At 44.3% G+C, this 26,121-nt stretch overlaps 1 protein-coding gene across 5 annotated transcripts in view; it reads left to right on the plus strand.

Annotated features, from left to right (window-relative positions):
* Positions 1-26,121, plus strand: part of mbd4 (methyl-CpG binding domain protein 4) — a 136,187-nt gene that overhangs the window by 23,040 nt on the left and 87,026 nt on the right. For all 5 annotated transcript variants that reach the window (XM_068051342.1, XM_068051341.1, XM_068051344.1 and 2 more), the window contains one exon: positions 16,437-16,540. In XM_068051342.1, the coding sequence (XP_067907443.1) occupies positions 16,437-16,540 (104 nt within the window). The remainder of the gene's footprint in view (positions 1-16,436; positions 16,541-26,121) is intronic.

Here is a 26,121-nt window from a genome sequence, read left to right on the forward strand (position 1 = left end):
TGTCCCCTTCAATATTCAGGTCCCAATACATGTCATCCTGCAACCACGTCTCTGTAATGGCTATCAAATTGTACTTATTTATTTCTATTTGTGCTCTCAGTCATCTGTTGTTTCGAATGCTACATGCATTCTGATGCAGAGCCATTAGTTTTGTCCTTTTATTATTTTTGTAACCTTATCTGTTGATTTACTCTTAGATTTGTACTCTCTGTCCCTTCCTGTCACAGTCTGTTTAATACCTTCCTCTCTTGCCTTGTCTCTACTCCTTGATTTACCATATCTTCCTAAATTTAATCCCTTGCCCCCACTATTCAGTTTAAAACCCTCTCTACTTCCCTAGTTATGCAGCTCGCTCGACCACTAGCCCTAGCATGGTTCAGGTGTCGACCGTCCCAGCAGTACAGCCACCACTTTCCCCAGTACAGGTGCCAGCGCCCCACGAACCGGAACCCACCTCTACCACACCAGTCTTTGAGCCATGCATTAATTTCTCTAATCTTATACATACACAGGGATGGTAATGTCTGGGATATTGTCTGTAAGGTATGATTCTGTGAGTATGACTAATGTTCAGGTTGTTGCTTGACTAGTCAGTGGGACAGCTCTCCCAACTTTGGCACCTGTCCTCAGATGTTAGTAAGGAGGACTTTGCAGGGCTGGGTTTGCCGTTGTTGTTTCCAATGCCTAGGTCGATGCCGGATGGTCCCTCCGGTTTCATTCCTTTTCTTACACTTCATAGCGGTTTGATACAACAGAGTAGCTTGCTAGGCTACTTCAGAACGCATATAAGAGTCAACCACATTGCTGTAGGTTTAGAGTCACGTGTCGGTAAGGACAGCAGATTTCCTTCCCCAAAGGACATTAGTGAACCAGATGGGTTTTTACAACAATCGACAATGGTTTCATGGTCACCATTAGACTAGATTTTAATTCCAGACTTATTAATTGAATTCACATTTCACCATCTGCCACGGCAGGATTCGAACCCATGTCCCCAGAGCCGCAGCCTGACTCTTTGGATTACTAGTCCGGTGACATTACCACTATGCCGCCGCCTCCCCTTTATATCCATACTGTAACTTTCCCCTTAATTCCGTGGGCTTCCATCATCTTAAGCCTCCTGTGACATTTTGTTGAATGCCTTCCAGAAGTCCATAAATATGACATCTGCTGCATTACCTTGATCAACCTTCCCTTATCTCATGAAAGAATTTAATCAAGTTAGTCAGTCATGATTTATCTTCACCAAATCCTTGCTGGCTCTCTCTCATTAACCCGTGTCGTTCCAAATGAAAGTTAATTTTGTCCCTGATGGTTTCCAATAACTTTTCCACCACTGATGTCCAGCTGGCTGCAGTTTCCTGAGTTATCCCTCTCCCTTGGATAGTTGTAAAGAGCCAGGAACCCTTCAGTTCTCTGGCACTACTCCTGTTACTGATAACAATTGAAAGATTGTCGCCAATGCCTCTGTTATTTCTGCATTTGTTTCTTTCAGCAACCTCGGATCCATTCCTACTGGACCAGGTGACTTGCCGACTTTCAGTAATGCTAATGCAGTATATCTTCTCGATCTTACTACCCTGTCCGTTGCTTCCCTGTCTTTTAGTGTAACCTTCATATCACCTTCCCTTGTGAAGACGAATGTAATGAGAAGAGAAAGTGCCGGAAATACTCAGCCGGTCTGGCAGCATCTGTGTAGAGAGATTCTGTCTACACAGATGCTGCCAGACTTGCTGAGTATTTCCGGCACTTTCTGTTCTCATTTGAGAGTTCCAGCATCCGTAGTATTTTGCTCTTATACTAACGTAAAGTACTCATTTAATATTTTTGTCATGTCCTCTGCTCCTACGTGAAGATTTCCCATTGGTTCCTGAATAAGCCCAACATTTTTCCCAGCAAACCACTTACACTGAAATGTTTTAGGGCTCAACTTAATGTTGCCTGCTAATTTTTTCTTCTAACTTCTCTGTGCCTCCTGTAGTAACATAGAAACATAGAAAATAGGAGCAGGAGTAGGCCGTTTGGCCCTTCGAGCCTGCTGCGCCATTCATTATGATCATGGCTGATCATCCAACTCAGTTGCCTGTTCCGGCTTTTGCCCCATACCCTTTGATCCCTTTAGACCCAAGAGCTATATCTAACTCCTTTTTGAAAACATACAATGTTTTGGCCTCAACTGCTTTCTTTGGTAGTGAATTCCACAGGCTCACCACTCTGGGTGAAGAAATTTCTCCTCATCTCAGTCCTGAAAGGTTTACCCTGTATCCTTAGACTATGACCCCTGGTTCTGGACTCCCCCACCATCGGGAACATCCTTCCTGCATCTACCCTGTCAAGTCCTGTTAGAATTTTATAGGTTTCTATGAGAACCCCCCTCACTCTTCTGAACTCCAGCAAATATAATTCTAACCGACTCAATCTCTCCTCATACATCAGTCCCACCATCCCAGGAATCAGTCTGGTAAACCTTCGCTGCACTCCCTCTATATCAAGAACATCCTTCCTCAGATAAGGACGCCAAAACTGCACGCAATATTCCAGGTGTGGCCTCACCAAGGCCCTGTATAATTGCAGCAAGACATCCCTGCTCCTGTACTCGAATCCTCGCTATGAAGGCCAACATACCATTTGCCTTTTTTACCGCCTGTTGCACCTGTATGCTTACCTTCAGCGACTGGTGTACGAGAACACCCAGGTCTCGCTGCATATTCCCCTCTCCGTTTATAGCCATTCAGATAATAATCTGCCTTTCTGTTTTTGCTACCAAAGTGGATAACCTCACATTTATCCACATTATACTGCATCTGCCATGCATTAGCCCACTCACTCAACTTGTCCAAATCAACCTGAAGTATCTCTGCATCCTCCTCACAACTCATGCTCCCACCCAGTTTTGTGTCATCTGCAAATTTGGAGATATTACATTTAGTTGCCTCATCTAAATCATTAATATATATTGTGAATAGCTGGGGTCCTACCACCGATCCCTCATGTACTTTCCATCATAATCCTGCTTGTTAACTGAAGCTTGTTCATGGCATTTGGCAAAAGGCTCCTTTTTGTGTTTTATTTCAACTTCTACTTCGTCATCCAGCTGGCATTAGTAACCTTTTCCCAAGTTCGTACCTGAATTATCTCTTCCCTGAATGCCTTCCATAGCTCTATTTACTGCTTTGCTCTACAAACGCCTTTTCTGATCTACCAGCGAATGGCCCCTTAAATCTGTGAAATTAGCTCTTCCCCAGTTGAGCACCTTTACCTTCAATATTTTTGCATCTCTTTTCATAATTACTTCACAGAATCGTTAAGCACAGAAGTTGGCCATTCGGCCCATCATGTCTGTGCTGGCTGTCCAAAAGAGCAATTTGCCAGTGCCATTCCCCTGGCTTCTCCCCATAGCCCTGCACTTTCTCCCTTTTCAGATAACAATCCAATTCCCTCTTAATGCCTTGATTGAACCTCCCTCCACCACACACTCAGTGCATTCCGGATCCTAACCACTCGCTGCATGAAAAAGTTTATCCCCGTGTCACCATTGCTTCTTTTGCCAATTACCTTAAATCTGTGCTCTCTTGTTCTTGATCCTTCCACCAATGGGAACAGTTTTTCCCTACTCTGTCAAGACCCCTCATGATTTTGAACACCTCTATCAAACCTTCTCTCAACCTTCTCCAAGAAAAACAGTCCCAACTTGTCCAATCTATCTTCAGAACTGAAGTTCCTCATTTCTGGAACCATTCTCGTGAATCCTTTCTGCACTCTTTCTAATGCCTTCACATCTTTCCTAAAGTGTGGCACCCAGAACGCAACACAATACTCCAGTTGAGGCGGAACCAGTGTTCTATACAAGTTTAACATAACTTCATTGCTTTTGTACTCTATACCCCTATTAATGAAGCCTAGATTGCTGTATGCTGTATTAACCAGGCTCTCAACCTATCCTGCCATCTTCAATGATTTTTGAACATATACACCCAGGTCCCTCTGCCCCTGCACCCCCTTTAGAATTGCATTCTTTATTTTATATTGTTTTTCCGCATTCTTCTTACCAAAATTAATCACTTCTCACTTCTCTGCATTAAACTTCATCTGCCACTTGTTCACACAGTCCATCAACCTGTCTGTCTTTTTGAGGTTCTACTCAATTCTCCTCACAGTTCACAATGTTTCCAAGTTTTGTATCATCCACAGATTTTTAAATTGTGCCCAGTGCACCAATGTCATTAATACCTTGTTACTGAATGCTGCTTGTGTGCACAGAGAAGGGATCTTGGTGAGTGACAGGAACTTGCAATTCCGCACAAGCAGTATCCAGAATTGAACCTGGGTCGCTGGAGCTGTGAGGCTGCGGTGCTAACCACTGCGCCGCCCAGCAATTGACTAAAATTACTGTTTAAGTTAAGAGGCAAGTTAAGTTTCTTCCAGTTTTAAACAAGCTCTCTGAGAGTAGCTGTAGCTAGTTAGTTAGGTAGCTAGCTTAAACTGGATTCTGAGCACCAGCAGAACTCTAGCAAAGCTGACTCATTGTTTTTGAGAGTATAAATTCAGGTGTCTCTGAGTGCTGCTTGTCTGCACTGAGTGCGAAGACAGGAGTTTGGTGACTGAGGGAGTTCGGTAAAGAGGAACTATAAATTACTTCAGAAAAATTAATTTAATTTACACAATAAAGGTGGCAGGACAGGTGTTGTGGCTTGGCTGCAGTATATGGGAGCTCCTGGATGCCACGGCAATCTGTGGCAACCATGTCCATAGTAAGTGTCTACGGCTTGAGGAGCTTTGGCTCAGAGTAGATGAGCTGGAGGCCGAGCTGCAGATATTGTGATACATCAGGGAGGGGGAAAGTTACCTGGATACTTTGTTCCAGAAGGCAGTCTTAGGATACGGTCATCTGATTTGGTCAGTGGTCAGGGACAGGAGCGTGTGACTGAGTCAGGCAGGTTAAGGGATCGCGAAGGTGGGAGTAGAGCAGCCTAAGCCCTTGCAATTGAGCAACAAGTTCGAGATTCTTGCAGCTTGTATGGGCAAGAGCAAGGGCTGTAGTTTGGATGAGCAGACTGACCATGGCACCGTGATACAGGAAGCCATTCAAGTGGGGGGAGTTAAAAGGGATGGAGTGGTAGTAGGGGACAGTATAGCCAGGGGGACAGGCGCTGTTCTCTGCAACCGAGCGCGAGAGTCCAGACGGCTGTGTTGCCTGCCCGGTACCAGGGTTCGGGACATCTGCTCAGGGCTGGAGAGGAGGTTGCAGCGGGAAGGGGAGGATCTACTGGTTGTGGTCCATGTAGGTACCAATGACATAGATAAGACCAGGAAAGAGGATTTGTATAGGGAGAATGAGGAGCTCAGCACTAAATTAAAAAGCAGAACCTCAATGGTAATAATCTCTGGATTATTACCTGAGCCACGTGGAAATTGGCATCGGGTAAATAAGAATAGAGAGATGAATGCGTAGCTCAAAAACGTGTGGGAGAAGTGGGTTCTGGTTCATGGGGCACTGGCATCAGTACTGGCAAGTGACGGGAAACTCGGGGTCATGTTTTCAGACTGAGCAAAGGTGTTCTGCAAAGCGGTCATCCAATCTGCGTTTGGTTTCTCCAATGCAGCGGAGACTGCATTGTGAGCAGCGAATACAGTATGCTAAATTGAAAGAAGTACAAGTAAATCGCTACTTCACCTGAAAGTGTTTGGGACTTTAGATAGTGAGGCGAGAGGAGGTAAAAGGGCAGGTATTACACCTCCTGCAATTGCATGGGAAGGTGCCTTGGGAAGGGGACGAGGTGTTGGGTAATGGAGGAGTGGACCAGGGTGTAGGGGAGGGAACAATACCTTCGGATTGCTGACTGGAAGGGAGGGGAAGATGCATTTGGTTGTGGCATCACGCTGGAGGTGGCGGAAATGGCGGGGGATGATCCTTTGGATGTGGAGGCTGGTGGGGTGGAAAATGAGGACTAGGGGAACCCTGTTGCAGTTCTGGGAGGGGTGACGGCAGAAGTGTGGGAAATGGGCCGGACACGGTTGAGGGCCCTGTCAACCACAGTGGGGGGAAATCTTCGATTGAGGATTGGTGGGAGTTGTATATAGGCAATCAAACAGCGGTGGTAATATAAATCAGGAAATTACAGGTGCATGTAACTAGGATAATACAGAAATCATGGGGGAGACTTCAATCTACATATAGACTGGGTAAATTTTATTAGCACTAATGTTGTGGAGAACGAATTCTTGGAATGTATGCGAAATGGTTTTCTAGAGCAGCACATTGAATAACTAACTGGGGAATGGGCTATTTTAGATCTAGTATTGTGCAATGAAAAAGGGCTAATTAATAATCTTGTTGTAAAGGAGCCCTTAGGAAAGTGCGACCATAATATGATAGAATTTTACAGTAAGTTTGAAAGTGATGTAGTTCAATCAGAAACTAGGGTCTTAAATCTAACCAAAGGAAACGATGAACGTATGAGGGGCAAATTGGCTATGATGGATTGGGAAACTATGTTAAAAGTTTTGACGGTAGACAGGCAATTTTGTTTACAACAAAAATACATTCCTTTAATGTGCTATTCCCAGCAAGGAAAGTGTTCCCACTGTGGCTAACGAAATAAATCAAGGATTGTATTAGAGCAAAGGAAGAGGTTTATAAAGTTGCCAAGGAAAATAGTGAGCCTGAGGATTGGGAGCATTTCAGAATTCTGCAAAAGGAGGACCAAGAAAAAAATTGAGAGAGAAAATAAAATGTGAGAGTAAACTAGCGAGAAACATAAAAATGTACTGTAAAAGCTTCTATAGATATATAAAAGGGAAAAGATGGAGCAAAGACAAATGTGGGTCCATTGAAAGCGGAGTCAGGAGAATGGGGAATAAGGAAATGGCAGAGAAACTAAACAAATACTTTGTGTCTGTCTTCACATAGGAAAATACTAAAAATCTCCCAGAAATAATGGAGGATCAAGGGACTAGTGTAAAAAAGGAATTGCAAGATATTAATATTAGTAAAAAAGAAGTACTAGAAAAATTAATGGGGCTTAAAGTGGATAAATTCCCTGGACCTGATGATCTACATCCCAGAGTGTTGAAAGAGGTGGCTGTCAAAATAGTAGATGCATTGGTGGTCATCTTTCAAAATTCTGTAGACTTTGGAATGGTTCCTGCAGATTGGAAAGTAGCAATTGTAACCCCACCATTTAAGAAAGGAGAGAAGCGAGAAACAGGGAGCTACACTCCTGTTAGCCTAACATCAGTCGTAGGGAAAATGCTAGAATCTGTAATAAAGGATGTGATAACAGGGCACTTAGAAAATAATGGTAGGATTGGGTAAAGTCAACATGGATTTATGAATGGGAAATCATGTTTAACAAACCTGTTGGGGTTTTTTGAAGATGTAACTAGCAGAATAGATAAGGGAGAGCCGGTGGATGTGGTATATTTAGATTTTCAGAAAGCTTTTGATAAGGTCCCACACGAGAGGTTAGTAAACAAAATTAGATCACATAGAATTGGGGGGAATATATTGGCAAGGATTGCGAACTGGTTAATGGACAAAAAACCAAGTGTAGGAATAAATGGGTAATTTTTGGATTGGCAGGCTGTGACTAGTGGGGTACCGCAAGGATTGATGCCTGGGCCCCAGCTTTTCAAAATCTTTATCAATGATTTGGATGTGGGGATTAAATGTAATCTTTCCAAGTTTGCAGATGACACAAAACTAGGTGGAAGTGTGAGTTGTGTGGAGGATGCAAAGACACACTTCAAGGGGATTTGGGGAGGCTAAATGAGTGGGCAGATGGAATACAATGTGTAGAAATGTGAGGTTATCCATTTTAGTAGGAAAAACAAAAATACAGAGTATTTCTTAAATGGTGAGAGGCTGGGAAGTGTTGAACTTCAAAGGGACTTGGGTGTCCTTGTTCATGAGTCACTGAAAGCTAACATGCAGGCACAGCAAGCAATTAAGAAGGCAAGTGTTATGTTGGCTTTCATTACCAGAGAATTTAAGTATAGGAGTAAAGATGTCTTACTGCAATTAAATAGAGCCTTGGTGAGACCGCACCTGGAATATTGTGTACAGTTTTGGTCTCCTTACTTAAGAAAAGATGTATTTGTCCCAGAGGGAGTGCAATGCAGGTTCACCAAACGAACTCCTGGGATACAAACATACGAATTATGAGCAGGAGTAGGCCACTCGGCCCTCGAGCCTGCTCCGCCATTAAATGGCTGAACTGATTACTCAACATTTCCACCTACCCCCGATAACTTCCAAACCCCTTGCTTATCAAGAATCTATCTACCTCTGCCTTGAAAATATTCAAAGACTCTGCTTCCACTGCCTTTTGAGGAAGAGAATTCCAAAGACTCACGACCCTCAGAGAAAAAATTCCTCCTCGTCTCCTGTCTTAAATGGGCGATCCCTTATTTGTAAACAGTGACCCCTAGTTCTAGATTCTCCAGCAAGAGGAAACCTCCTTTCCACATCCACCCTGTCAAGACGCCTCAGGGTCTTATATGGGATGGAGGGATTGTCCTATGCTGAATGATTAAATAGACTGGGCCTTTATTCGCTAGAGTTTAGAAGAATGAAGTGATCTCATTCAAACATACAAAATTCTTACAGGCTCAACAGAGTTGATTCAGGAAGGATATTTCTCCTGGCTGAAGAGTCCAGAACCAGGGGACACAGTCTCAGAATAAGGAGCAGGCCATTTAGGACTGAGATGAGGAGGAACTTCACTCAGGGTGGTGAATCTTTGGAATAGGAGACTCTGTCATTGTGTATGTTCAAGACTGAGATCGATAGATTTCTCCATATTAAAAACGTTAAGGGTTACGGGCGTAGTGCAGGAAAATGGTGTTGAAGTAGAAGATCAGCCATGATCTCATTGAATGGCGGAGAATGGCTGAATGGCCTATTCCTGCTCCTATTTCTTATATGTTCTTAAATATCAGGTCCTAACACTGACCCTTGGGGAACTCGACTATAAACCTTCTTCCAGTTTGAAAAACATTCATTAACCACTGCTCTATGTTTCCTGTCACTCAGCCAATTTCATATCCGTGTTGCTATTGTCCCTTTTATTCCATTAGCTATAACTTTGCTCACAAGTCTGTTGTGTGGCACTTTATCAAATGCTTTTTGAAAGTCCATGTATATCACATAGCATTGCACTGATCAACCTTCTCTGTTCTCATCAAAAAAACTCCAAGTTAGTTAAACACGGTTTTCCCTTCACAAATCTGTGCTGACTTTCCCTAATTAACCCGCATTTGCACAAATGACTAATAATTCTCTCCCAAATTATCATTTCTAGAAGCTTCTCCACCACCGAGGTTAAACTGACTGGCCTGTAGTTGCTGGGCTTATCTATACACCCTTTTTTTGAACAAGAGTGTAACGTTTGCAATTCTCCAGTCCTCTGATATCATCCCTGAATCTAAGGAAGACTGGAAAATTATGGCCAGTGCCTCCGCATTTTCCACTCTCATTTCCCTCTGTGTCCTGGGATGCATCTCAACCGGTCTTGGTGCCTTATCAACTTTAAGTACAGCCAACCTATCCAATACCACCTCCTTATCAATTTTAAACCCTTCAAGTGTCTTGAATTATCTCCTCTTTCACCATGACCTGCGCAGCATCATCTTCCTTGGTAAAGACAGATGCAAAGTATTCATTTAATACCTCAGCCATGCCCGCTGCCTCCCTGCATAAATCCCCTTTTTGGTCCCTAATCGGTTCCATTCCTCTTTTTACCACCCTTTTACTGTTAATATGCTGATAGAAGACTTTTGGATTCCCTTTTATATTTGCTGCCAGTCTCTTTTCATACTGTCTCTTAGCTTCTCTTATTTGCTCTTTCACTTCCCCTCTGAACCTTCTATATTCAGCCTGGTTCCCAGTTGTATTATCCACTTGACATCTGTCATCAGCACACTTTTTCTTCTTTTCCATCTTCATCTCTTTCGTCATCCAGGGAGCTCTGGATTTGTTTGCCCTACCTTTCCGCTTCGTAGGAATATACCTTGACTGTGCCCGAACTCTGTCTTCTTAAAAGGCAGCCCATTGTTCAGTTACCGCTTTGCCTGCCAACCTTTGATTCCAATTTATCTGGGCCAGATCCATTCTTACCCCATTGAAGTTGGCTTTCCCCCAGTTAATTATTCTTACTCTAGATTGTTCCTTGTCCTTTTCCATAGCCACCCTAAACCTTATTACACAATGATCACTGTCCCCTAATTGTCCCCTACTGACACTTGATCCACTTGGCCCACCTCATTCCCAAGCACTAGGTGCTTCCTTTCTCATTGGACTGGAAACATACTGCTGTAGAAAATTCTCCTGAGCACAGTCTAGGAACTCTTGCCCCTCTCTGCCAGTCTATATTTGGATAATTAAAGTCCCCCATTATAACCACTCTATAATTCCTGCACCTCTGTGTAATTTTCTTGCAAATTTGTCCCTCTGGACCTTTGTCGCTAGTTGGTGGCCTATAGACTATACTGAGCAATGTAATTGCTCCTTTTTTTGTTCCTCAGCTCCAGCCAAATAGATTCTGTCCTTGACCCCTCTGGGATATCCTCTCTCTCCAACACTGCAATGTCCTCCTTAAACAAAACTGCCACACGTCCCCCTTTCCTTCCTTTCCTATCTTTCCTGAACATCTTGTATCCAGCAATATTTAGCACCCAGTCCTGCCCTGCTTTGAGCCTGGGATCCATTATCACCACAACATCATACTTCCGCAAGGCTGTCTGCGCCTGCGGCTCACCAACCTATTTGCCACACCCCGTGCATTCACATACATGCACAATAACTTGGAACCAAATTATGTAATTGTCACTGTTAGCTTGATCATGAGAGAGTCATTATGACACAGAAGGAGGTCATTCGCCCCATCAAGTCCGTACTGGCTCTCTGTAGAGCAATCCAGTCAGTCCCATTCCCCCACTCAATCACTGTAGCCCTGCAAGCTTATTTCCCTCAAGTGCCGATCCAATTTCTTTTTGAAATCATTGATCATCTCTACTTCCACCACCCTCGAGGGCAGCGAGTTCCAGGTCATTACAACTGGCTGTGGAAAAAAGGTTTCTTGCTCATATCCCCTCTGCATCTCTTGCCCAAAATATTAAATGTGTCCCCTAGTGTTTGTGCCATCAGCTAATAGGAACAGCTTTCCTTTGTCTATCATCGAAACCTCTCAAAATCTTGTACATCTCTATGAAATCACCCCTCACTCCTTTGCAGCAAGGTGAACCACTCCAGTTTCACCAAGCTAACCTTGTATCTAAAATTCGTCATCCCTGGAACCATTCTGGTAAATCTTCTCTGCACCCTCTCAAGTACCTTCACATCCTTCAGAAAGTGTGGTGACCAGAACTAGACACAATATAGTTGTGGCCTAACCAGAGCTTTATAAAGGTTCAGCATAACTTCCCTGTTTTTGTACACAGTGCCTCTATTTATGAAGCCCAAAATCCCACATGCTTTGCTAACTACTCTCTCAATATGTCCTGCCACCTTAAAATATCTATGCATATGAACCCCTAGGTCCCTTTGTCCCTGTACACTCTTTAGAACTGTGCCATTTAGTCTGTATTGCCTCTCCCTGTCCCTTCTGCTAAAATGCATCACCTCACACTTCTCTGTAATAAATTTCATCTGCCACTTACCTTCCCATTCTACTAGCCTATTTATATCCTGTTGCAGTCAACTGATATCATCCTCACTCTGCTACACCTCCAAGTTTGGTATCATCGGCAAATTGTAAACTTTTAGTCAGTATTCCAATATCCAAGTTATTTATAGATATCAAAAATATCAGTAGTTCTAGCACTGACCCTTGGGGAACATCACTGTCTACCAACCTCCAATCTGAAAAACAGCCATTTACTACAATGCACTGTTTTCTGTCCTTGACCCAATTTTGTTTTTATCGAAGCTGAAACTGACCCACCTATTCCATGAGCCTCAATTTTGTTAACCAGCCTTTATATGATACCTTGTCGGTGGCTTTCTTAAAATCCAAGGAGACAGTATCCACTGCATTCCCCTCATCAACCTTCTCTGTTATATCATCAAAAGCTCCTGTGCTATGTGCTGAATTTTGGTGCATTTGGTGGCATAGTGCCATGGAATGGAGAGTTCGTGCTCTGAACTTCAGGCAGAAGTCCTGCTGCCTCACTGTTCAGGGGGAGGAAAAGCAGATATGGGGGGACTGTGAGCAACGTTGAAGGAGTAAACCTGCTCCACACCTTCTAAGCAACAGTCACATACAAACGCCAGAAAGACATTGCAGGTATCAACCCTTCACCGGTGGGGGCAGTTCAGTATCTTCAGCAAAAACATTTGAAAAGAAAGAAAACAACTTGAAGTTATCTCTGAGTTATTGAATATGCTGAAAACACATCTAGACATTGTGCTGTGATGGGAAATGCATCACTGAATGGCATTAGACCTTGTGACTCTCAACTTCATAGCTTGTGTTTTATATGGTAGTACAAACACATAACATCTTAATGTTTGGTAATGTTGACCAGTGGACACTGGTTGCAGGGCCTCTTGTGTATTTCCATCACTTTTTTTTTTGTTTTTACCAATAGCTCTCCTGTGACATTGTTCACAGGTGGTCTAGGAGCTGGAGTGTACTTCCTAATATTTACCTCAGTTGTACTGCAGCCTAAACTTGGGAGTAGTTTATCCACACTGTAAGTGTGGCACCAAGGAGCACAAACAAAATTGAAGTCAATGGGAATCGGGGTTGGGCGGGTGGGGGGGGAGCTCTCCACTGGTTAGCATCATATGTAGCAGAAAGGAAGATGGCTATTGTTGTTGGAGGCCAATCATCGCAGCCCCCGGGACATCACTGCAGGAATTCCTCAGGGTAGTGTCCTAGACCCAAGCAGTATCAGCTGCTTCATCAATGATGTTCCCTCCAACATAAGGTCAGAAGTAGGGATGTTTGGCGATAATTGCACAGTGTTCTGTACCATTTGCAACTCCTCAGATAATGCAGCAGTCCGTGCTTGCATGCAGCAAGACCTGGACAATATTCAGGCTTGGGCTGATAAGTGGCAAGTAACATTTGCGCCACACAAATGCCAGGCAATGACCATCTCCAGCAAGAGAGAATCTAACCATCTGCACTTGAGGTTAAACAACATTACCATCGCTGAATTCCCCCACCATCAACATCCTAGGGTTGCCATTGATCTGAAGCATAATTAGACCAGCTACAGAAACCCTATGGCAACGAGCAGATCAGAGGCTGGGAATTCTGAGCGAGTAACTCACCTCAGATGAGGTTGCTGGGACTGAAGCAGAACTCGATATGCTCGAACAGGCTGAGGTTAAGAGGGAGGATGTGTTGGAAGTTTTGAATGATATGAGGACAGATAAGTCCCCGGGGCCAGATGGGATATACCCAAGGATATTACGGGAAGCGAGGGAAGAGATTGCTGCGCCTTTGCCGATGATCTTTGCATCTTCACTGTCCACTGGAGTAGTACCGGATGATTGGAGGGTGGCAAATGTTGTTCCTTTGTTCAAGAAAGGGAGTAGGGATAACCCTGGGAATTATAGACCAGTCAGTCTAACGTCGGTAGTGGGCAAATTATTGGAGAGGATTCTGAGAGACAGGATTTATGATTATTTGGAAAAGCATGGTTTGATTAGAGACAGTCAGCATAGCTTTGTAAGGGGCAGGTCATGCCTCACAAGCCTTATTGAATTCTTTGAAGATGTGACAAAACACATTGATGAAGGAAGAGCAGTGGATGTGGTGTATATGGATTTTAGCAAGGCGTTTGATAAGGTTCCCCATGGTAGGCTCATTCAGAAAGTAAGGAGGCATGGGATTCAGGGAAAGTTGACTGTCTGGATACAAAATTGGTTGGCCCATAGAAGTCAGAGGGTGGTAGTAGATGGAAAGTATTCAGCATGGAGCTTGGTGACCAGTGGTGTTCCACAAGGATCTGTTCTGGGACCTCTGCTCTTTGTGATTTTTATAAATGACTTGGATGAGGAAGTGGAAGGCTGGGTTAGCAAGTTTGCCGATGACACGAAGGTTGCTGGAGTTGTGGATAGTGTGGAAGGCTGTTGTAGGTTGCAACGGGACATTGACAGGATGCAGAGCTGGGCTGAGAAGTGGCAGATGGAGTTCAACCTGGAAAAGTGTGAAGTGATTCATTTTGGAAGGTCGAATTTGAATGCGGAATACAGGCTTAAAGACAGGATTCTTGGTAGTGTGGAGGAAGAGAGGGATCTTGGGGTCCATGTCCATAGATCGCTCAAAGTTGCCACCCAAGTTGATAGGGTTGTTAAGGCGTATGGTGTGTTGGCTTTCATTAACAAGGGGATTGAGTTTAAGAGCCGCGAGGTTATGCTGCAGCTCTATAAGGCCCTGGTTCGACCACACTTGGAATATTGTGTTCAGTTCTGGTCGCCTCATTATAGGAAGGATGTGGAAGCTTTAGAGAGGGTGCAGAGGAGATTTACCAGGATGCTGCCTGGACTGGAGGGCATGTCCTATGAAGAAAGATTGAGGGAGCTAGGGCTTTTCTCATTGGAGTGAAGAAGGATGAGAGGTGACTTGATAGAGGGGTACAAGATGATGAGAGGCATAGATAGAGTGGATAGCCAGAGACTTTTTCCCAGGGTGGAAAGGGCTATCACCAGGGGGCATAATTTTAAGGTGATTGGAGGAAGGTTTCGGGGAGATGTCAGAGATAGGTTCTTTACACAGAGAGTGGTGGGTGCGTGGAATGCGCTGCCAGCGGTGGTAGTAGAAGCAGATACATTAGGGGCATTTAGGCAACTCTTGGATAGGTACATGGATGATAGTAGAATGAAGAGTAGGTAGTTAGTTTGATCTTAGAGTAGGTTAAAGGTTCGGCACAACATCATGGGCCGAAGGGCCTGTACTGTGCTGTACTGTTCTATGTTCACTTGAGCCACCAGCCAGGGAGAGGATCAGACCTGTGCAGCGGAAATTTATTGCTGACATTTTTAACATTAATTGTTTTCTCATGGTTGGGTCTTTTTTATTGAATTCATAGAATCAGAATGATACAGCACAGGAGGAGACCATTTGACCTATCATATCTGTGCTGGCTCTTTGAAGAGCAATCCAGTTCATTCTACTCCCATGCTCTTTCCCCATATCCCGTATGTTTTTATTTCCTTGTCAAGTAAATATTCAGCTCCACTTTGAAAGTTATTGTTGAATCTGTTCCTTTCAGACAGTGATTTCCAGATCATCTTAACCCATTACGTTAAAAAAATTCTCATCGCTCCTCTGACTTTTTTTTGCCAATTACCTTAAATTTGTGTCCTTTGGATATCAGCCTTCCTGCCAGTGGGAACAAATTCTCTCTGTCCTATCACAATCCCTCAGAACTTTGACCACCTCTGTTAAGTCTCCTCCTAACCTTCTCTGCTCTCTGGAGCAGCCCATACCCCAGCTTCTCCAGTCTTTCCATATAACTGAAGTTCCTCATCCCTGGTAGCATTCTAGTAAATCTCTGAAACTTCTCCAGGGCTTTGACATTCTTCCTAAAGTGTTATGCCCAGAATTGGCCACAAAACTCCAGCTATGGCCCAACCAGTGAATTTTAAAGGTTTACCATTCCTTGTTATTGTACTATGTGCCTCTGTTTATAAAGCCAGCATACAGAATTTTAAAAAAACTACGTTATGTTATGCAAAGCAGTCACACATTTTGATTGCTTGAGGGAGGAGTCCATTGGTAGTCATGTTTCCTGTCATGACTTTGCTGGGAGCAATGTAGGTTAGGGGATTGGGGCAACCTGATTTCCTTTTAGTTAATTTCTTTTTATATGTGTTGTAGAATCTTATCTCCATTGTAAAATTTCTACTGCTTCCTTACCTCGCATCACATGTATGTGTGCAGTCAAATTACTCCTGACTCAAAGCTGTCCAGCTGTAATCACTTTGGCTGGGATGTCTTGGAGTCAAAGTGGCTCTGGTGTTGGAAGTTCAGAACTTACCCTGAGTGGCAGATTAGATGATCCTGTTCTTGAGCCAGGCAGATTCATAGTACTTCTGAGTACTATTCCAGAATGGTCAATCTGTTGTCTCTGTCACTGGGGGCTGGCATTCCTCCCACTGAGCTCCACATAACATTTTGGTTTAATAAATAATAAAAGTAATTGGAAAAGGCTGGGTAATGTGGAAGGGCAGAAGGTATTCAAATTCACAGGACCTTTCTACAAGTGTAGATTTCTCAATCTAGTTTTGGTTTGGTAATTGTTCAACATGGTGATTGATACCCACACATGACCAAATCAAAATTTCTGCAAGGACGGGTGACTGAGATTACAGGACGTATGTCCAAGATGATCAGGCAGTAATCTGCTCTGGTTGTGTGTTTCCATTTACTGTAGTGATCGCCTGGGAAGTATTTACATTGCCTTTGTAATTCATATCACAGATGAGTTCCTTACTAAACAATGGAGGTACCCGATTGAACTGCATGGAATTGGGAAGTACGGAAATGATTCCTACAGGATTTTTTGTGTTAAAGAATGGAAGGAGGTAAGAGTTAAAAACAATATTTTATCTGTTAATAAAAACAAGAAATGCTGGAACCACTCAGCAGGTCTGGCAACATCTGTGGAAAGAGAAGCAGAGTTAACGTTTCGGGTCAGTGACCCTTCTTCGGAACTGACAAATATTAGAAATGTCACAGGTTATAAGCAAGTGAGGTGGGGGTGGGGCAAGAGATAACAAAGGAGAAGGTGTAGATTGGATAAGGCCACATAGCTGACCAGAAGGTCATGGAGCAAAGGCAAACAATATTTTAATGGTGTGTTGAAAGACAAAGCATTAGTACAGATAAGGTGTTAACGGACTGAAGATTGAACAGCAGCAAGTGCAAACATGAAAAAAAACAGTGGGTGAGCAAACTGAACAAACTAAGATGAAATGAAATAAATGCACAAAAAGGATTGTAAAAAATGTTTTAAAAAAATAACTAAAAATGAAAGTTAAATGGGGGGCTGTCATGCTCTGAAATTATTGAACTCAATGTTCAGTCCGGCAGGCTGTAGTGTGCCTAATCGGTAGATGAGATGCTGTTCCTCGAGCTTGCGTTGATGTTCACTGGAACACTGCAGCAATCCCAGGACAGAGATGTGAGCATGAGAGCGTTGAAATGGCAAGCAACCGGAAGCTCAGGGTCCTGCGTGCGGACTGAGCGGAGATGTTCCACAATGCGGTCACCCAGTCTGCGCTTGGTCTCCCCAATGTAGAGGAGACCACATTGTGAGCAGCGAATATCATATACTACATTGAAAGAAGTACAAGTAAATCGCTGCTTCACCTAAAAGGAGTGTTTGGGGCCTGGGATAGTGAGGAGAGAGGAGGTAAATGGGCAGGTATTACACCACCTGCGATTGCAGGGGAAGGTGCCATGGGTCGGGGACGAGGTGGTGGGGGTAATGGAGGAGTGGACCAGGGTGTCGCGGCGGGAACGATCCCTTTGGAATGCTGACAGGGGAAGGGAGGGGAAGATGCGTTTCGTAGTGGAATCACGCTGGAGGTGGCGGAAATGGCGGAGGATGATCCTTTGGATATGGAGGCTGATGGGGTGGAAAGTGTGGAGAAGGGGAACCCTGTCACGGTTCTGGGAGGGAGGGGAAGGGTTGAGGGCAGAGGTGCGGGAAATGGGCCGGACACGGTTGAGGGCCCTGTCAACAACAGTGGGGGGAATCCTCGGTTGAGGAAAAAGGTCATATCAGAAGCACCGTCATGGAAGGTAGCATCATCAGAGCAGATGCGTCAGAGATGGAGAAACTGAGAGAATGGAATGGAGTCCTTACAGGAGGTAGGATGTGAAGAGGTGTAGTCGAGGTAGCTGTGGGAGTCGGTGGGCTTATAATGGATATTAGTAGACAACCTATCTCCAGAGATGGAGACAGAGAAGTCGAGGGAGGGAAGGGAAATGTCAGAGATGGACCATGTAAAGCTGAGAGAAGGGTGGAAATTGGAAGCAAATTTGATAATGTTTTCCAGTTCGGGGCAGGAGCAGGAAACGGCTCCAGCACCCCTAGGCCAGTGAGCCAGGATGGCCACCCCAGCAACCATGACTCAGTGACACCCTTCATCACTGCCCCCAATCACCCCAGCCTGTATGATACATGTGTAGAAAGCCTACCTCCCTGCTGTGTAGTTGGGTTCTCAGCTTGGAGTGCCCTGTAGGGGAGCAGTTGACTGGTGCTCTGGAGTACGTGATGGAAACCACACCTGCCAAATGGAAACATTAATTTCATCATATGGAACACGATTTGAACTGTTACTGAACCATGAGCATAAGTTGTTTAAAAAGGACCACAGAGCAGTGGCTTAAAAGATGGCTGCACATTTGCATTCTGAGAGACAGTTGCCTAGAAAGACAATGGAAATGCTCCCTGATTCAATTAGCCAGATGGGTTTTGTCAATAGTGATGATCAAAATACATTGTGTAAGAGCCAGCATTAGACCACCCCACAGACTGTGTTCAATGAGCTTTGAAGAATCAACAAACCTCGCAAAAGATACTGTCTCAAACAAAGAGCTAGTCACATGACTAACCTGCTGGCCAACCTGGGAATTGATTGAATTATGCATCACAGTAAAGTTTTAGATCGACTGCATTTTGAAGACCAAAGGGAAGCTTGCTCTCTCTCTCTCTCTTGCTCTCATGCAAAGTTACAGGGACCCATGGAAGTAACTTAAGCCTCAAGTTTGAAAGTGTGCTTTGGGCCCCAAAGAGAACTGCAAGACTTAACTTCAATCAAAGACTTTACATCCAACCCAAAACCAGTAACTGAATTCCATCTACTACTTCAAACCTTCCCCCCTTTAATTCTTTCTCCTCCTCTGTATCTATTTGTGTGTGTTTATCATGTATGCATGTTAGTGTGGTTGCTTTGTGTATTTTTAGTAGTTTTTTTTTATTCATTCATGGGATGTGGGCATCGCTGGCCAGGCCAGCATTTATTGCCCATCCCTAATTGCCCTTGAGAAGCTGCCTTCTTGAACTGCTGCAGTCCATTTGGGGTAGGTATACCCACAGTGCTGTTTGGAAGAGAGTTCCAGGATTTTGACCCGGCGACAGTGAAGGAACGGCGATATAGTTCCAAGTCAGGATGGTGTGTGACTTGGTGTGTAACTGAGTTAGAGTTTTGAGGTTAATAAGCGCACACCTTTCCTGTTTGAACCTGAGAAAACCTGTCTGTTTACTCACTGAGGGGAAGCTAAAAACACTGTTTGTAAAAGTTAAACCCTGTTGAGGCGAAACCAGGAAAAGGGCGAGAGGCGAGCCTGAGACCCCTTCCTCATCTGCTTGTAACAGAAATTTGGGCGCTCTTCTAGGATTGGACCTGCAGACAAATGAGAAATTAGAAGTGGGAAATCAAATTGATTCCGATCAAAAACGGAAAAGATTTCAGTCCAGGTTTTCTTGTGATTGTGTGTGCTAGAATACTAACATGTCCGCGGCCAAAGTCAATACGCTCCCAAGCCAGGGTGAAGTAAATTGGGAAAGTTAAAGGCACTGTCTATAGAAGAGTTGAGGAATATGGCTGAGCAGTGTGGGATCACTTTGCGTGCAAAGGCTAGGAAGTTCGAACTCCTGAGACTAATGGCCAACCAATTTTCCCTCGAATCTGAAGAATCAAAGACAGGGTTAGAAATAGAGTTTGACAGGGAATTGCTAGCAAAAATACAACTGGAACAGAGGAAACTTGAATTAGAAGAGAGAGAGAGAAAGAAATTTCCAGAAAGAATGGGAGGAAAGAGAGCTGAGGCGGCTTGAGTTAGCTCGGAGGGTGACAGAATAACCCCAGTGAAAGGATGGAAAATAAAAGTGGTGCGGGGCTGTGTACTGAATTTTTAAAATTTTCCTAACTGATTCCAAAATTCAATGAGGGAGACGTGGAAGCATTTTTTTGTATCTTTTGAGAAATATGCAAGGCAATTAAAATGGCCGGCTGAGAGTTGGACTCTTCTGTTGCAAAATAAGCTAACCGGAAAAGCCTATGAGGTTTATTCCCTGTTGCTAGATGACAGTTCATCAAATTATGAACTGACAAAAAATGCTATCTTCGGGGCATATGAGTTAGTACCGGAATCCTACCGCCAGAAGTTTCGAACTCTGAGGAAGCAAGCTGATCAAACTTAATTGGAGTTTGAGAGAAGTAAACAGCTGGCTTTTGACCAGTGGTTGAGGGCTCTTAAAGTGCAGCCAGTTATGAAAACCTCAGGGGTAATTCTCGTCGAAATTTAAAAACTTTTCCCCATGTGGAGGAAGAAAAAGTACATAGAGCGATGCAAGCCGCAGTTCTGGCTGCTCCAATATACAAGTGGTTCCCCAGGGGAAAACCTTTCCTAGTCACCCCCACAAATCCGAAAAGGACAAAGAGTGAGAAGGTGATAGAAGCCCAGGCAGTTCTGGGACAGAAAGAAAAACAGGACAGACAGGGGGCCCTCCTCTGGCCAAAAAGGAAGGTGCTGTAAGTAGGAGTGAGACCCGGAGACCTGTGTGTTTCCATTGTAATAAGGCAGGTCATCTAAGAGCTGACTGCTAGAAACTACAGGGAAAGACTGTAGGGTTAATCAGTGCACACCAGCTCAATGAAGGAGAAGGGTCCCTGATGGAAAGCACAGCAGAACGAGCTGTGGCTTGAACTGCAGCAGTAGTAAGGCCCAGAAAACGCACTGCTGTGGGTGCAGGAAAATTTAATAGGATTTTTGAAGGTTATCAAGATTTTGTGTCTGAAGGTTGAGTAACCCCATACCCTTCAAGTGGGGTAAGCAAGCCCATAGTAATCCTCAGGGACACAGGGGCCACTAGATTCATTTTATTGGGAAAAGGCCTGACCTTTTCCCCAGAGAGTGCAATGTTGGAAGTCAGGGACACTTCCAGTGTTCAGGGCGAACACGTGTGCAGGAAGTGTCTCCAGCTGCAGCTACTCGAAATCTGCGTTTCGGATCTGGGGCGGCAGCTGGAGACACTGTGGAGCATTCGTGAGGCTGAGATCAATGTGGATAGCACATACAGGGAGGTGGTCACACCGCTGGTAAAGACTGCTCAGGCAGAAAGGGAATGGGCGACTGCCAGGCAGAGTAGAAGAACTAGGCAGGTAGTGCAGGAGTCCCCTGGGTCCATCCCCCTCTCTAACAGATTTTCCACTTTGGATGCTGTTGGGGGAGATAGCTTCTCAGGTGAATGCAGCAAGAGCCAAGTCTGTGGCACCACGGGTGGCTCAGCTGCACAGGAGGAGAGGAAAAAGAGTGGAAGAGCTATAGTGATGGGGGATTCTATCGTAAGGGGTACAGATAGGCGTTTCTGTGGCCGCAAACGTGACTCCAGGATGGTATTATGCCTCCCTGGTGCTAGGGTCAAGGATATCATGGAACAGCTGCAGGACATTCTGAAGGGGGAGGGTGAACAGTCAGAGGTCGTGGTACATATTGGCACCAACGGCATAGGTAGAAAGAGGGATGAGGTCCTGCAACAAGAATTTAAGGAGATATGTAGCAAATTAAAAAGCAGGACCTCAAAGGTTGTAATCTCTGGATTAGTCCCTGTGTCACGTGGTAGCGAGAAAAGGAATTGGAGGATAGAGCAGATGAATGCGTGGATGAGGAGATGATGCAGGAGGAAGGGCTTTAGTTTCCTGGATCACTGGGTCTGTTTCTGGCAAAGGTGGGACCTATACAAGTTGGACCAGAATGGGACCAACATCCTTGCTGGGAGGTTTGCTAGTGCGGTTGAGGGGGTGGGGGGGGGGAGGTGGTTTAACCTAATTTGGCAGGGGGATGGGGTACAGTAGAGGTGATGCAGTGTCAGATATAGAAGAGAAACTGAGTCAGTCAGAGCAAATATAGAGCTGTTAAGGCACAAGTGAAAAATGCAAGGCTGGATTGCATCTATTTTAATGCAAGGAGTCTTACTCGTAAGGCAGATGAATGGAGGGCGTTGATTTGCACATGGGATTATGATATTAATGCTGTCACAGAGACATGGTTGAGGGAAGGGCAGGACTGGCAGCTCAATATTCCAGGGTATAGAATCTTCAGACGTGACAGGGGAGGGTGTAAAAGAGGAAGTGGCATTGCTCTGTTGATCAAGGAGTCAATTGCTGCAGTAAGGAGGGATGATATCTCAGAAGGTTCCTCAAATGAGGCCAGATGGTTAGAACTTAAAAACAAAAAGGGAGCAATCACTTGGCTGGCCTCAAAACAGTCAGGGAGAGATAGAGGAGCAGATATGTAGGCAAATCTCAGTGGGGTGTAAAAATAATAGGGTAATAATAGTAGGGAATTTCAACTTCCCCAATATCAACTGGGATAGTCTTAGCGCAAAAGGCTTAAATGGGGCAGAATTCTTAAAATGCATACAGGAGAGCTTTTTGAGCCAGTACGTAGAAAGTCCTACAAGAGAAGGGGCAGTACTGGACCTAATCCTAGGGAATGAAGCCGGACAAGTGGTAGAAGTGTCAGTGGGGGAGCATTTCGGGGATAGTGACCATAACTACCTTAAATCTTGCAGAGTTATGGAAAAGGACAAAGATGGACCGGAAATAAAAGTACTGAATTGGGGGAAGGCCCATTTCAATATGATAAAACAGGATCTGGCCAAAATGCGCTAGGAGCAGCAACTTGTAGGAAAGTCTACATCAGACCAATGGTAGTCATCCGAAGAGGAAATAGTGAGAGTTCAGAGCCAACATGTACCCATTAAGGTGAAGGGTAGGACCAACGAGTCCAGTAACCCTGGATGTCCAGGGATATAGATGATTGGATCAGAAAAAAAAAGGAGGCTTGTGGCAGATTCGGAGCACTGAAAACAGCAGAGGCCCTCAAGGAGTATAGAAAGTATAGGGGGGTACTTAAAAAAAAAAGTAATTAAAGCGAAGAGGGGACATGAAAAAACACTGGTGGGCAAGATAAAGGAAAATCCTTAAGGGCAAGCGGATAACCAAGGAAAAGAGTAGGGCCCATTATGGACCAAAGTGGCAATCTGTATGTGGAGCCGGAGGATATAGGTGAGGTTTTGAATGATTACTTTTCATCTGTGTTCACTATGGAAAAGGACGATGTAGGTGTAGAGATCAGGGAGGGGGTATGTGATATACTTGAACATATTAGCATTGAAAGGGAGGAAGTATTGATTGTTTTAGCGGGCTTAAAAGTGGATAAATCCCCAGGCCCAGATGAGAGGTATCCCAGGCTGTTATGTGAGGTAAGGGAGGAGATAGCAGGGGCTCTGACACAAATTTTCAAATCCGCTCTGGCCACAGTAGAGGTACCAGAGGACTGGAGGACTGCGAATGTGGTACCATTATTCAAGAAGGGTAGCAGGGATAAACCAGATAATTACAGGCCGGTGAGTCTAACATCAGTGATAGGGAAACTATTGGAAAAAATTCTGAGGGACAGGATTAATCTCCATTTGGAGAGGCAGGGATTAATCAGGGATAGTCAGCATGGCTTTGTCGGGGGAGATCGTGCCTAACTAACTTGATTGAATTTTCCGAGGCGGTGACTAGATGTGTAGATGAGGAAAAAGCAGTTGATGTAGTCTACATGGACTTCAGTAAGGCTTTTGATAATGTCCCGCATGTGAGATTGGTTAAGAAGGTAAGAGCCCATGGGATCCGGGGCAATTTGGCAAATTGGATCCAAAATTGGCTTAGTGGCAGGAGGCAGAGGGTGATGGTTGAGGGTTGTTTTTGCGAGTGGAAGCCTGTGACCAGTGGTGTAACACAGGGATCAGTGCTGGGACCCTTACTGTTTGTAGCGTACAGTAATGATTTAGACGAACCACTGACCACCTCCAGGCGCTTATCCATTGTCTCTCGTGATAAGGAGGCCAAAGAAGAGAAGAATAGGAGATATGATCAGTAAGTTCGCAGATGACACAAAAATTGGCAGTGTCGTAAATAGTGAGGAGGAAAGCCTTAGATTACAGGACTTATATAGATGGGCTGGTAAGATGGGCGGAGCAGTGGCAAATGAAATTTAATCCTGAGAAGTGTGAGGTGATGCATTTTGGGAGGACTAACAAGGCAAGGGAATATACAATGGATGATAGGACCCTAGGAAGGACAGAAGGTCAAAGGGACCTTGGTGTACTTGTCCATAGATCACTGAAGGCAGCAGCACAGGTAGATAAGGTGGTTAGGAAGGCATATGGGATACCTGCCTTTATTAGCTGAGGCATAGAATGTAAGAGCAGGGAGGTTATGATGGAGCTGTATAAAACGCTAGTTAGGCCACAGCTGGAGTACTGTGTACAGTTCTGGGAACCACATTATTGGAAGGATGTGATTGCACTGGAGAGGGTGCAGAGGAGAATCACCAGGATGTTGCCTGGGCTGGAGCATTTCAGCAATGAAGAGAGACTGAAAAGGCTTAAAGCAGAGAAGGCTGAGGGGAGGACATGATTGACGTATACAAAATTATGAGGGGCATTGATAGGTTAGATAGGAAGAAACATTTTCCCTTAGTGGAGGGGTCAATAACCAGGGGGCCTAGATTTAAGGTAAGTGGCAGGAGGTTTAGAGGGGATTTGAGGAAAACATTTTTCACTCAGAGGGTGGTTGGAATCTGGAACGCACTGCCTGAAGGGATGGTAGAGGCAGGAAAGCTCACAACATTGAAGAAATATTTAGATGAGTACTTGAAACGCCATAGCATACAAGGCTATGGGCCAAGTGCTGGAAAATGGGATTAGAATAGTTAGGTGCTTGATGCTGGCACAGACGTGATGGGCCAAAGGGCCTGTTTCTGTGCTGTATAACTCTGACTATGAGAGTGCAGCAAATACCAGAATGATATTGGAGGGCAGTGTATGCCCGTACCATTATGCCGGGTGCACTTGGAGTGCCACCTAGTTTTGGGAACGGTGACTGTAGGGATTGTCCCTAGTTAGCCTGTGGACGGGGTTGACATGCTCCTAGGTAATGATCTAGCGGGGGCAAAGATGGATAGGCAGGAAAGAAAAGGAGGTGGTGTAGCTTTGTTAGTAAAGGAAGGGATCAGTGTTATAGTGAGAAATGATATAGGCACTGGAGATCAAAACGTAAAATCAGTCTGGGTAGAAATAAGAAATAGCAGGGAAAGAAGTCCCTGGCGGGAGTAATCTATAGGTCCCCAAACAGTAGTTCCGTAGTGGGGCACAGTAGAAACCAGGAAATACTGGGCGCTTGTAAGGAAGGTACGGCAATAATCATGGGTGATTTTCATATGTATATAGACTGGATTAATCAAATTGGCAAGTGTAGCCTCGAGGGGGAGTTCATTGAATGTATTAAAGATTCTGTTTTGGAGCAATATGTTGTGGAACTAACCAGGGAGCAGGCTATTCTAGATTTGGTACCATGTAATGAGGTGGGATTAATTAATGATCTCAAAGTTAAGGATCCTCTAGGGAAGAGTGATCATAGCATGCTAGAATTTCAAATCCAGTTTGATGGCGAGAAATTAGAGTCCCACACTAGTGTTCTGGAGTTAAACAAAGGTAATTACACAGGTATGAGGACAGATTTGGCCCTAGTGGACTGGGCAGGAAGACTAAAAGGTAGGACAGTTGATGAGCAGTGGCAGATGTTTAAGGAGATATTCAATTCCTCCCAACTAAAATATATTCCAGAGAGGGATTGTAAGGGGGGGAAATACATCCATGGCTAAGCATGGAATTTAAGGAGAACATAAAGACAATAACTAAGGCATACCATATTGCAAAGGCCAGTGGCAGGCTGGAAGATTGGGAAACTTTTAAAGATCAACAAAGGGTTACGAAAAAAGTAATTAAAAAAGCAAAGGTAAATTATGAAAGAAAACTAGCACAAAATATAAAAACGGATAGTAAAAGCTCCTATAAGTATATAAAAGGGAAGAGAGTAGCTAAAGTGAATGTTGGTCCCTTGGAGGATGTGACTGGGGACTTAATAGTGGGGAACACAAATGACGGAGACGCGAAATCAGTATTTTGCCTCAGTTTTCACGATGGAGGACACTAGTACTATCCTAATAGTAACAGGTAATGCAAAGGTTATCGAAAGGGAGGAACTTAGAACAATCATCATCACTAGGGAAAAAGTACTGAGCAAACTATTGGGATTGA

This window comes from Heterodontus francisci, chromosome 19 (assembly GCF_036365525.1).
Source record: "Heterodontus francisci isolate sHetFra1 chromosome 19, sHetFra1.hap1, whole genome shotgun sequence".
Classification (NCBI taxonomy): domain Eukaryota; kingdom Metazoa; phylum Chordata; class Chondrichthyes; order Heterodontiformes; family Heterodontidae; genus Heterodontus; species Heterodontus francisci.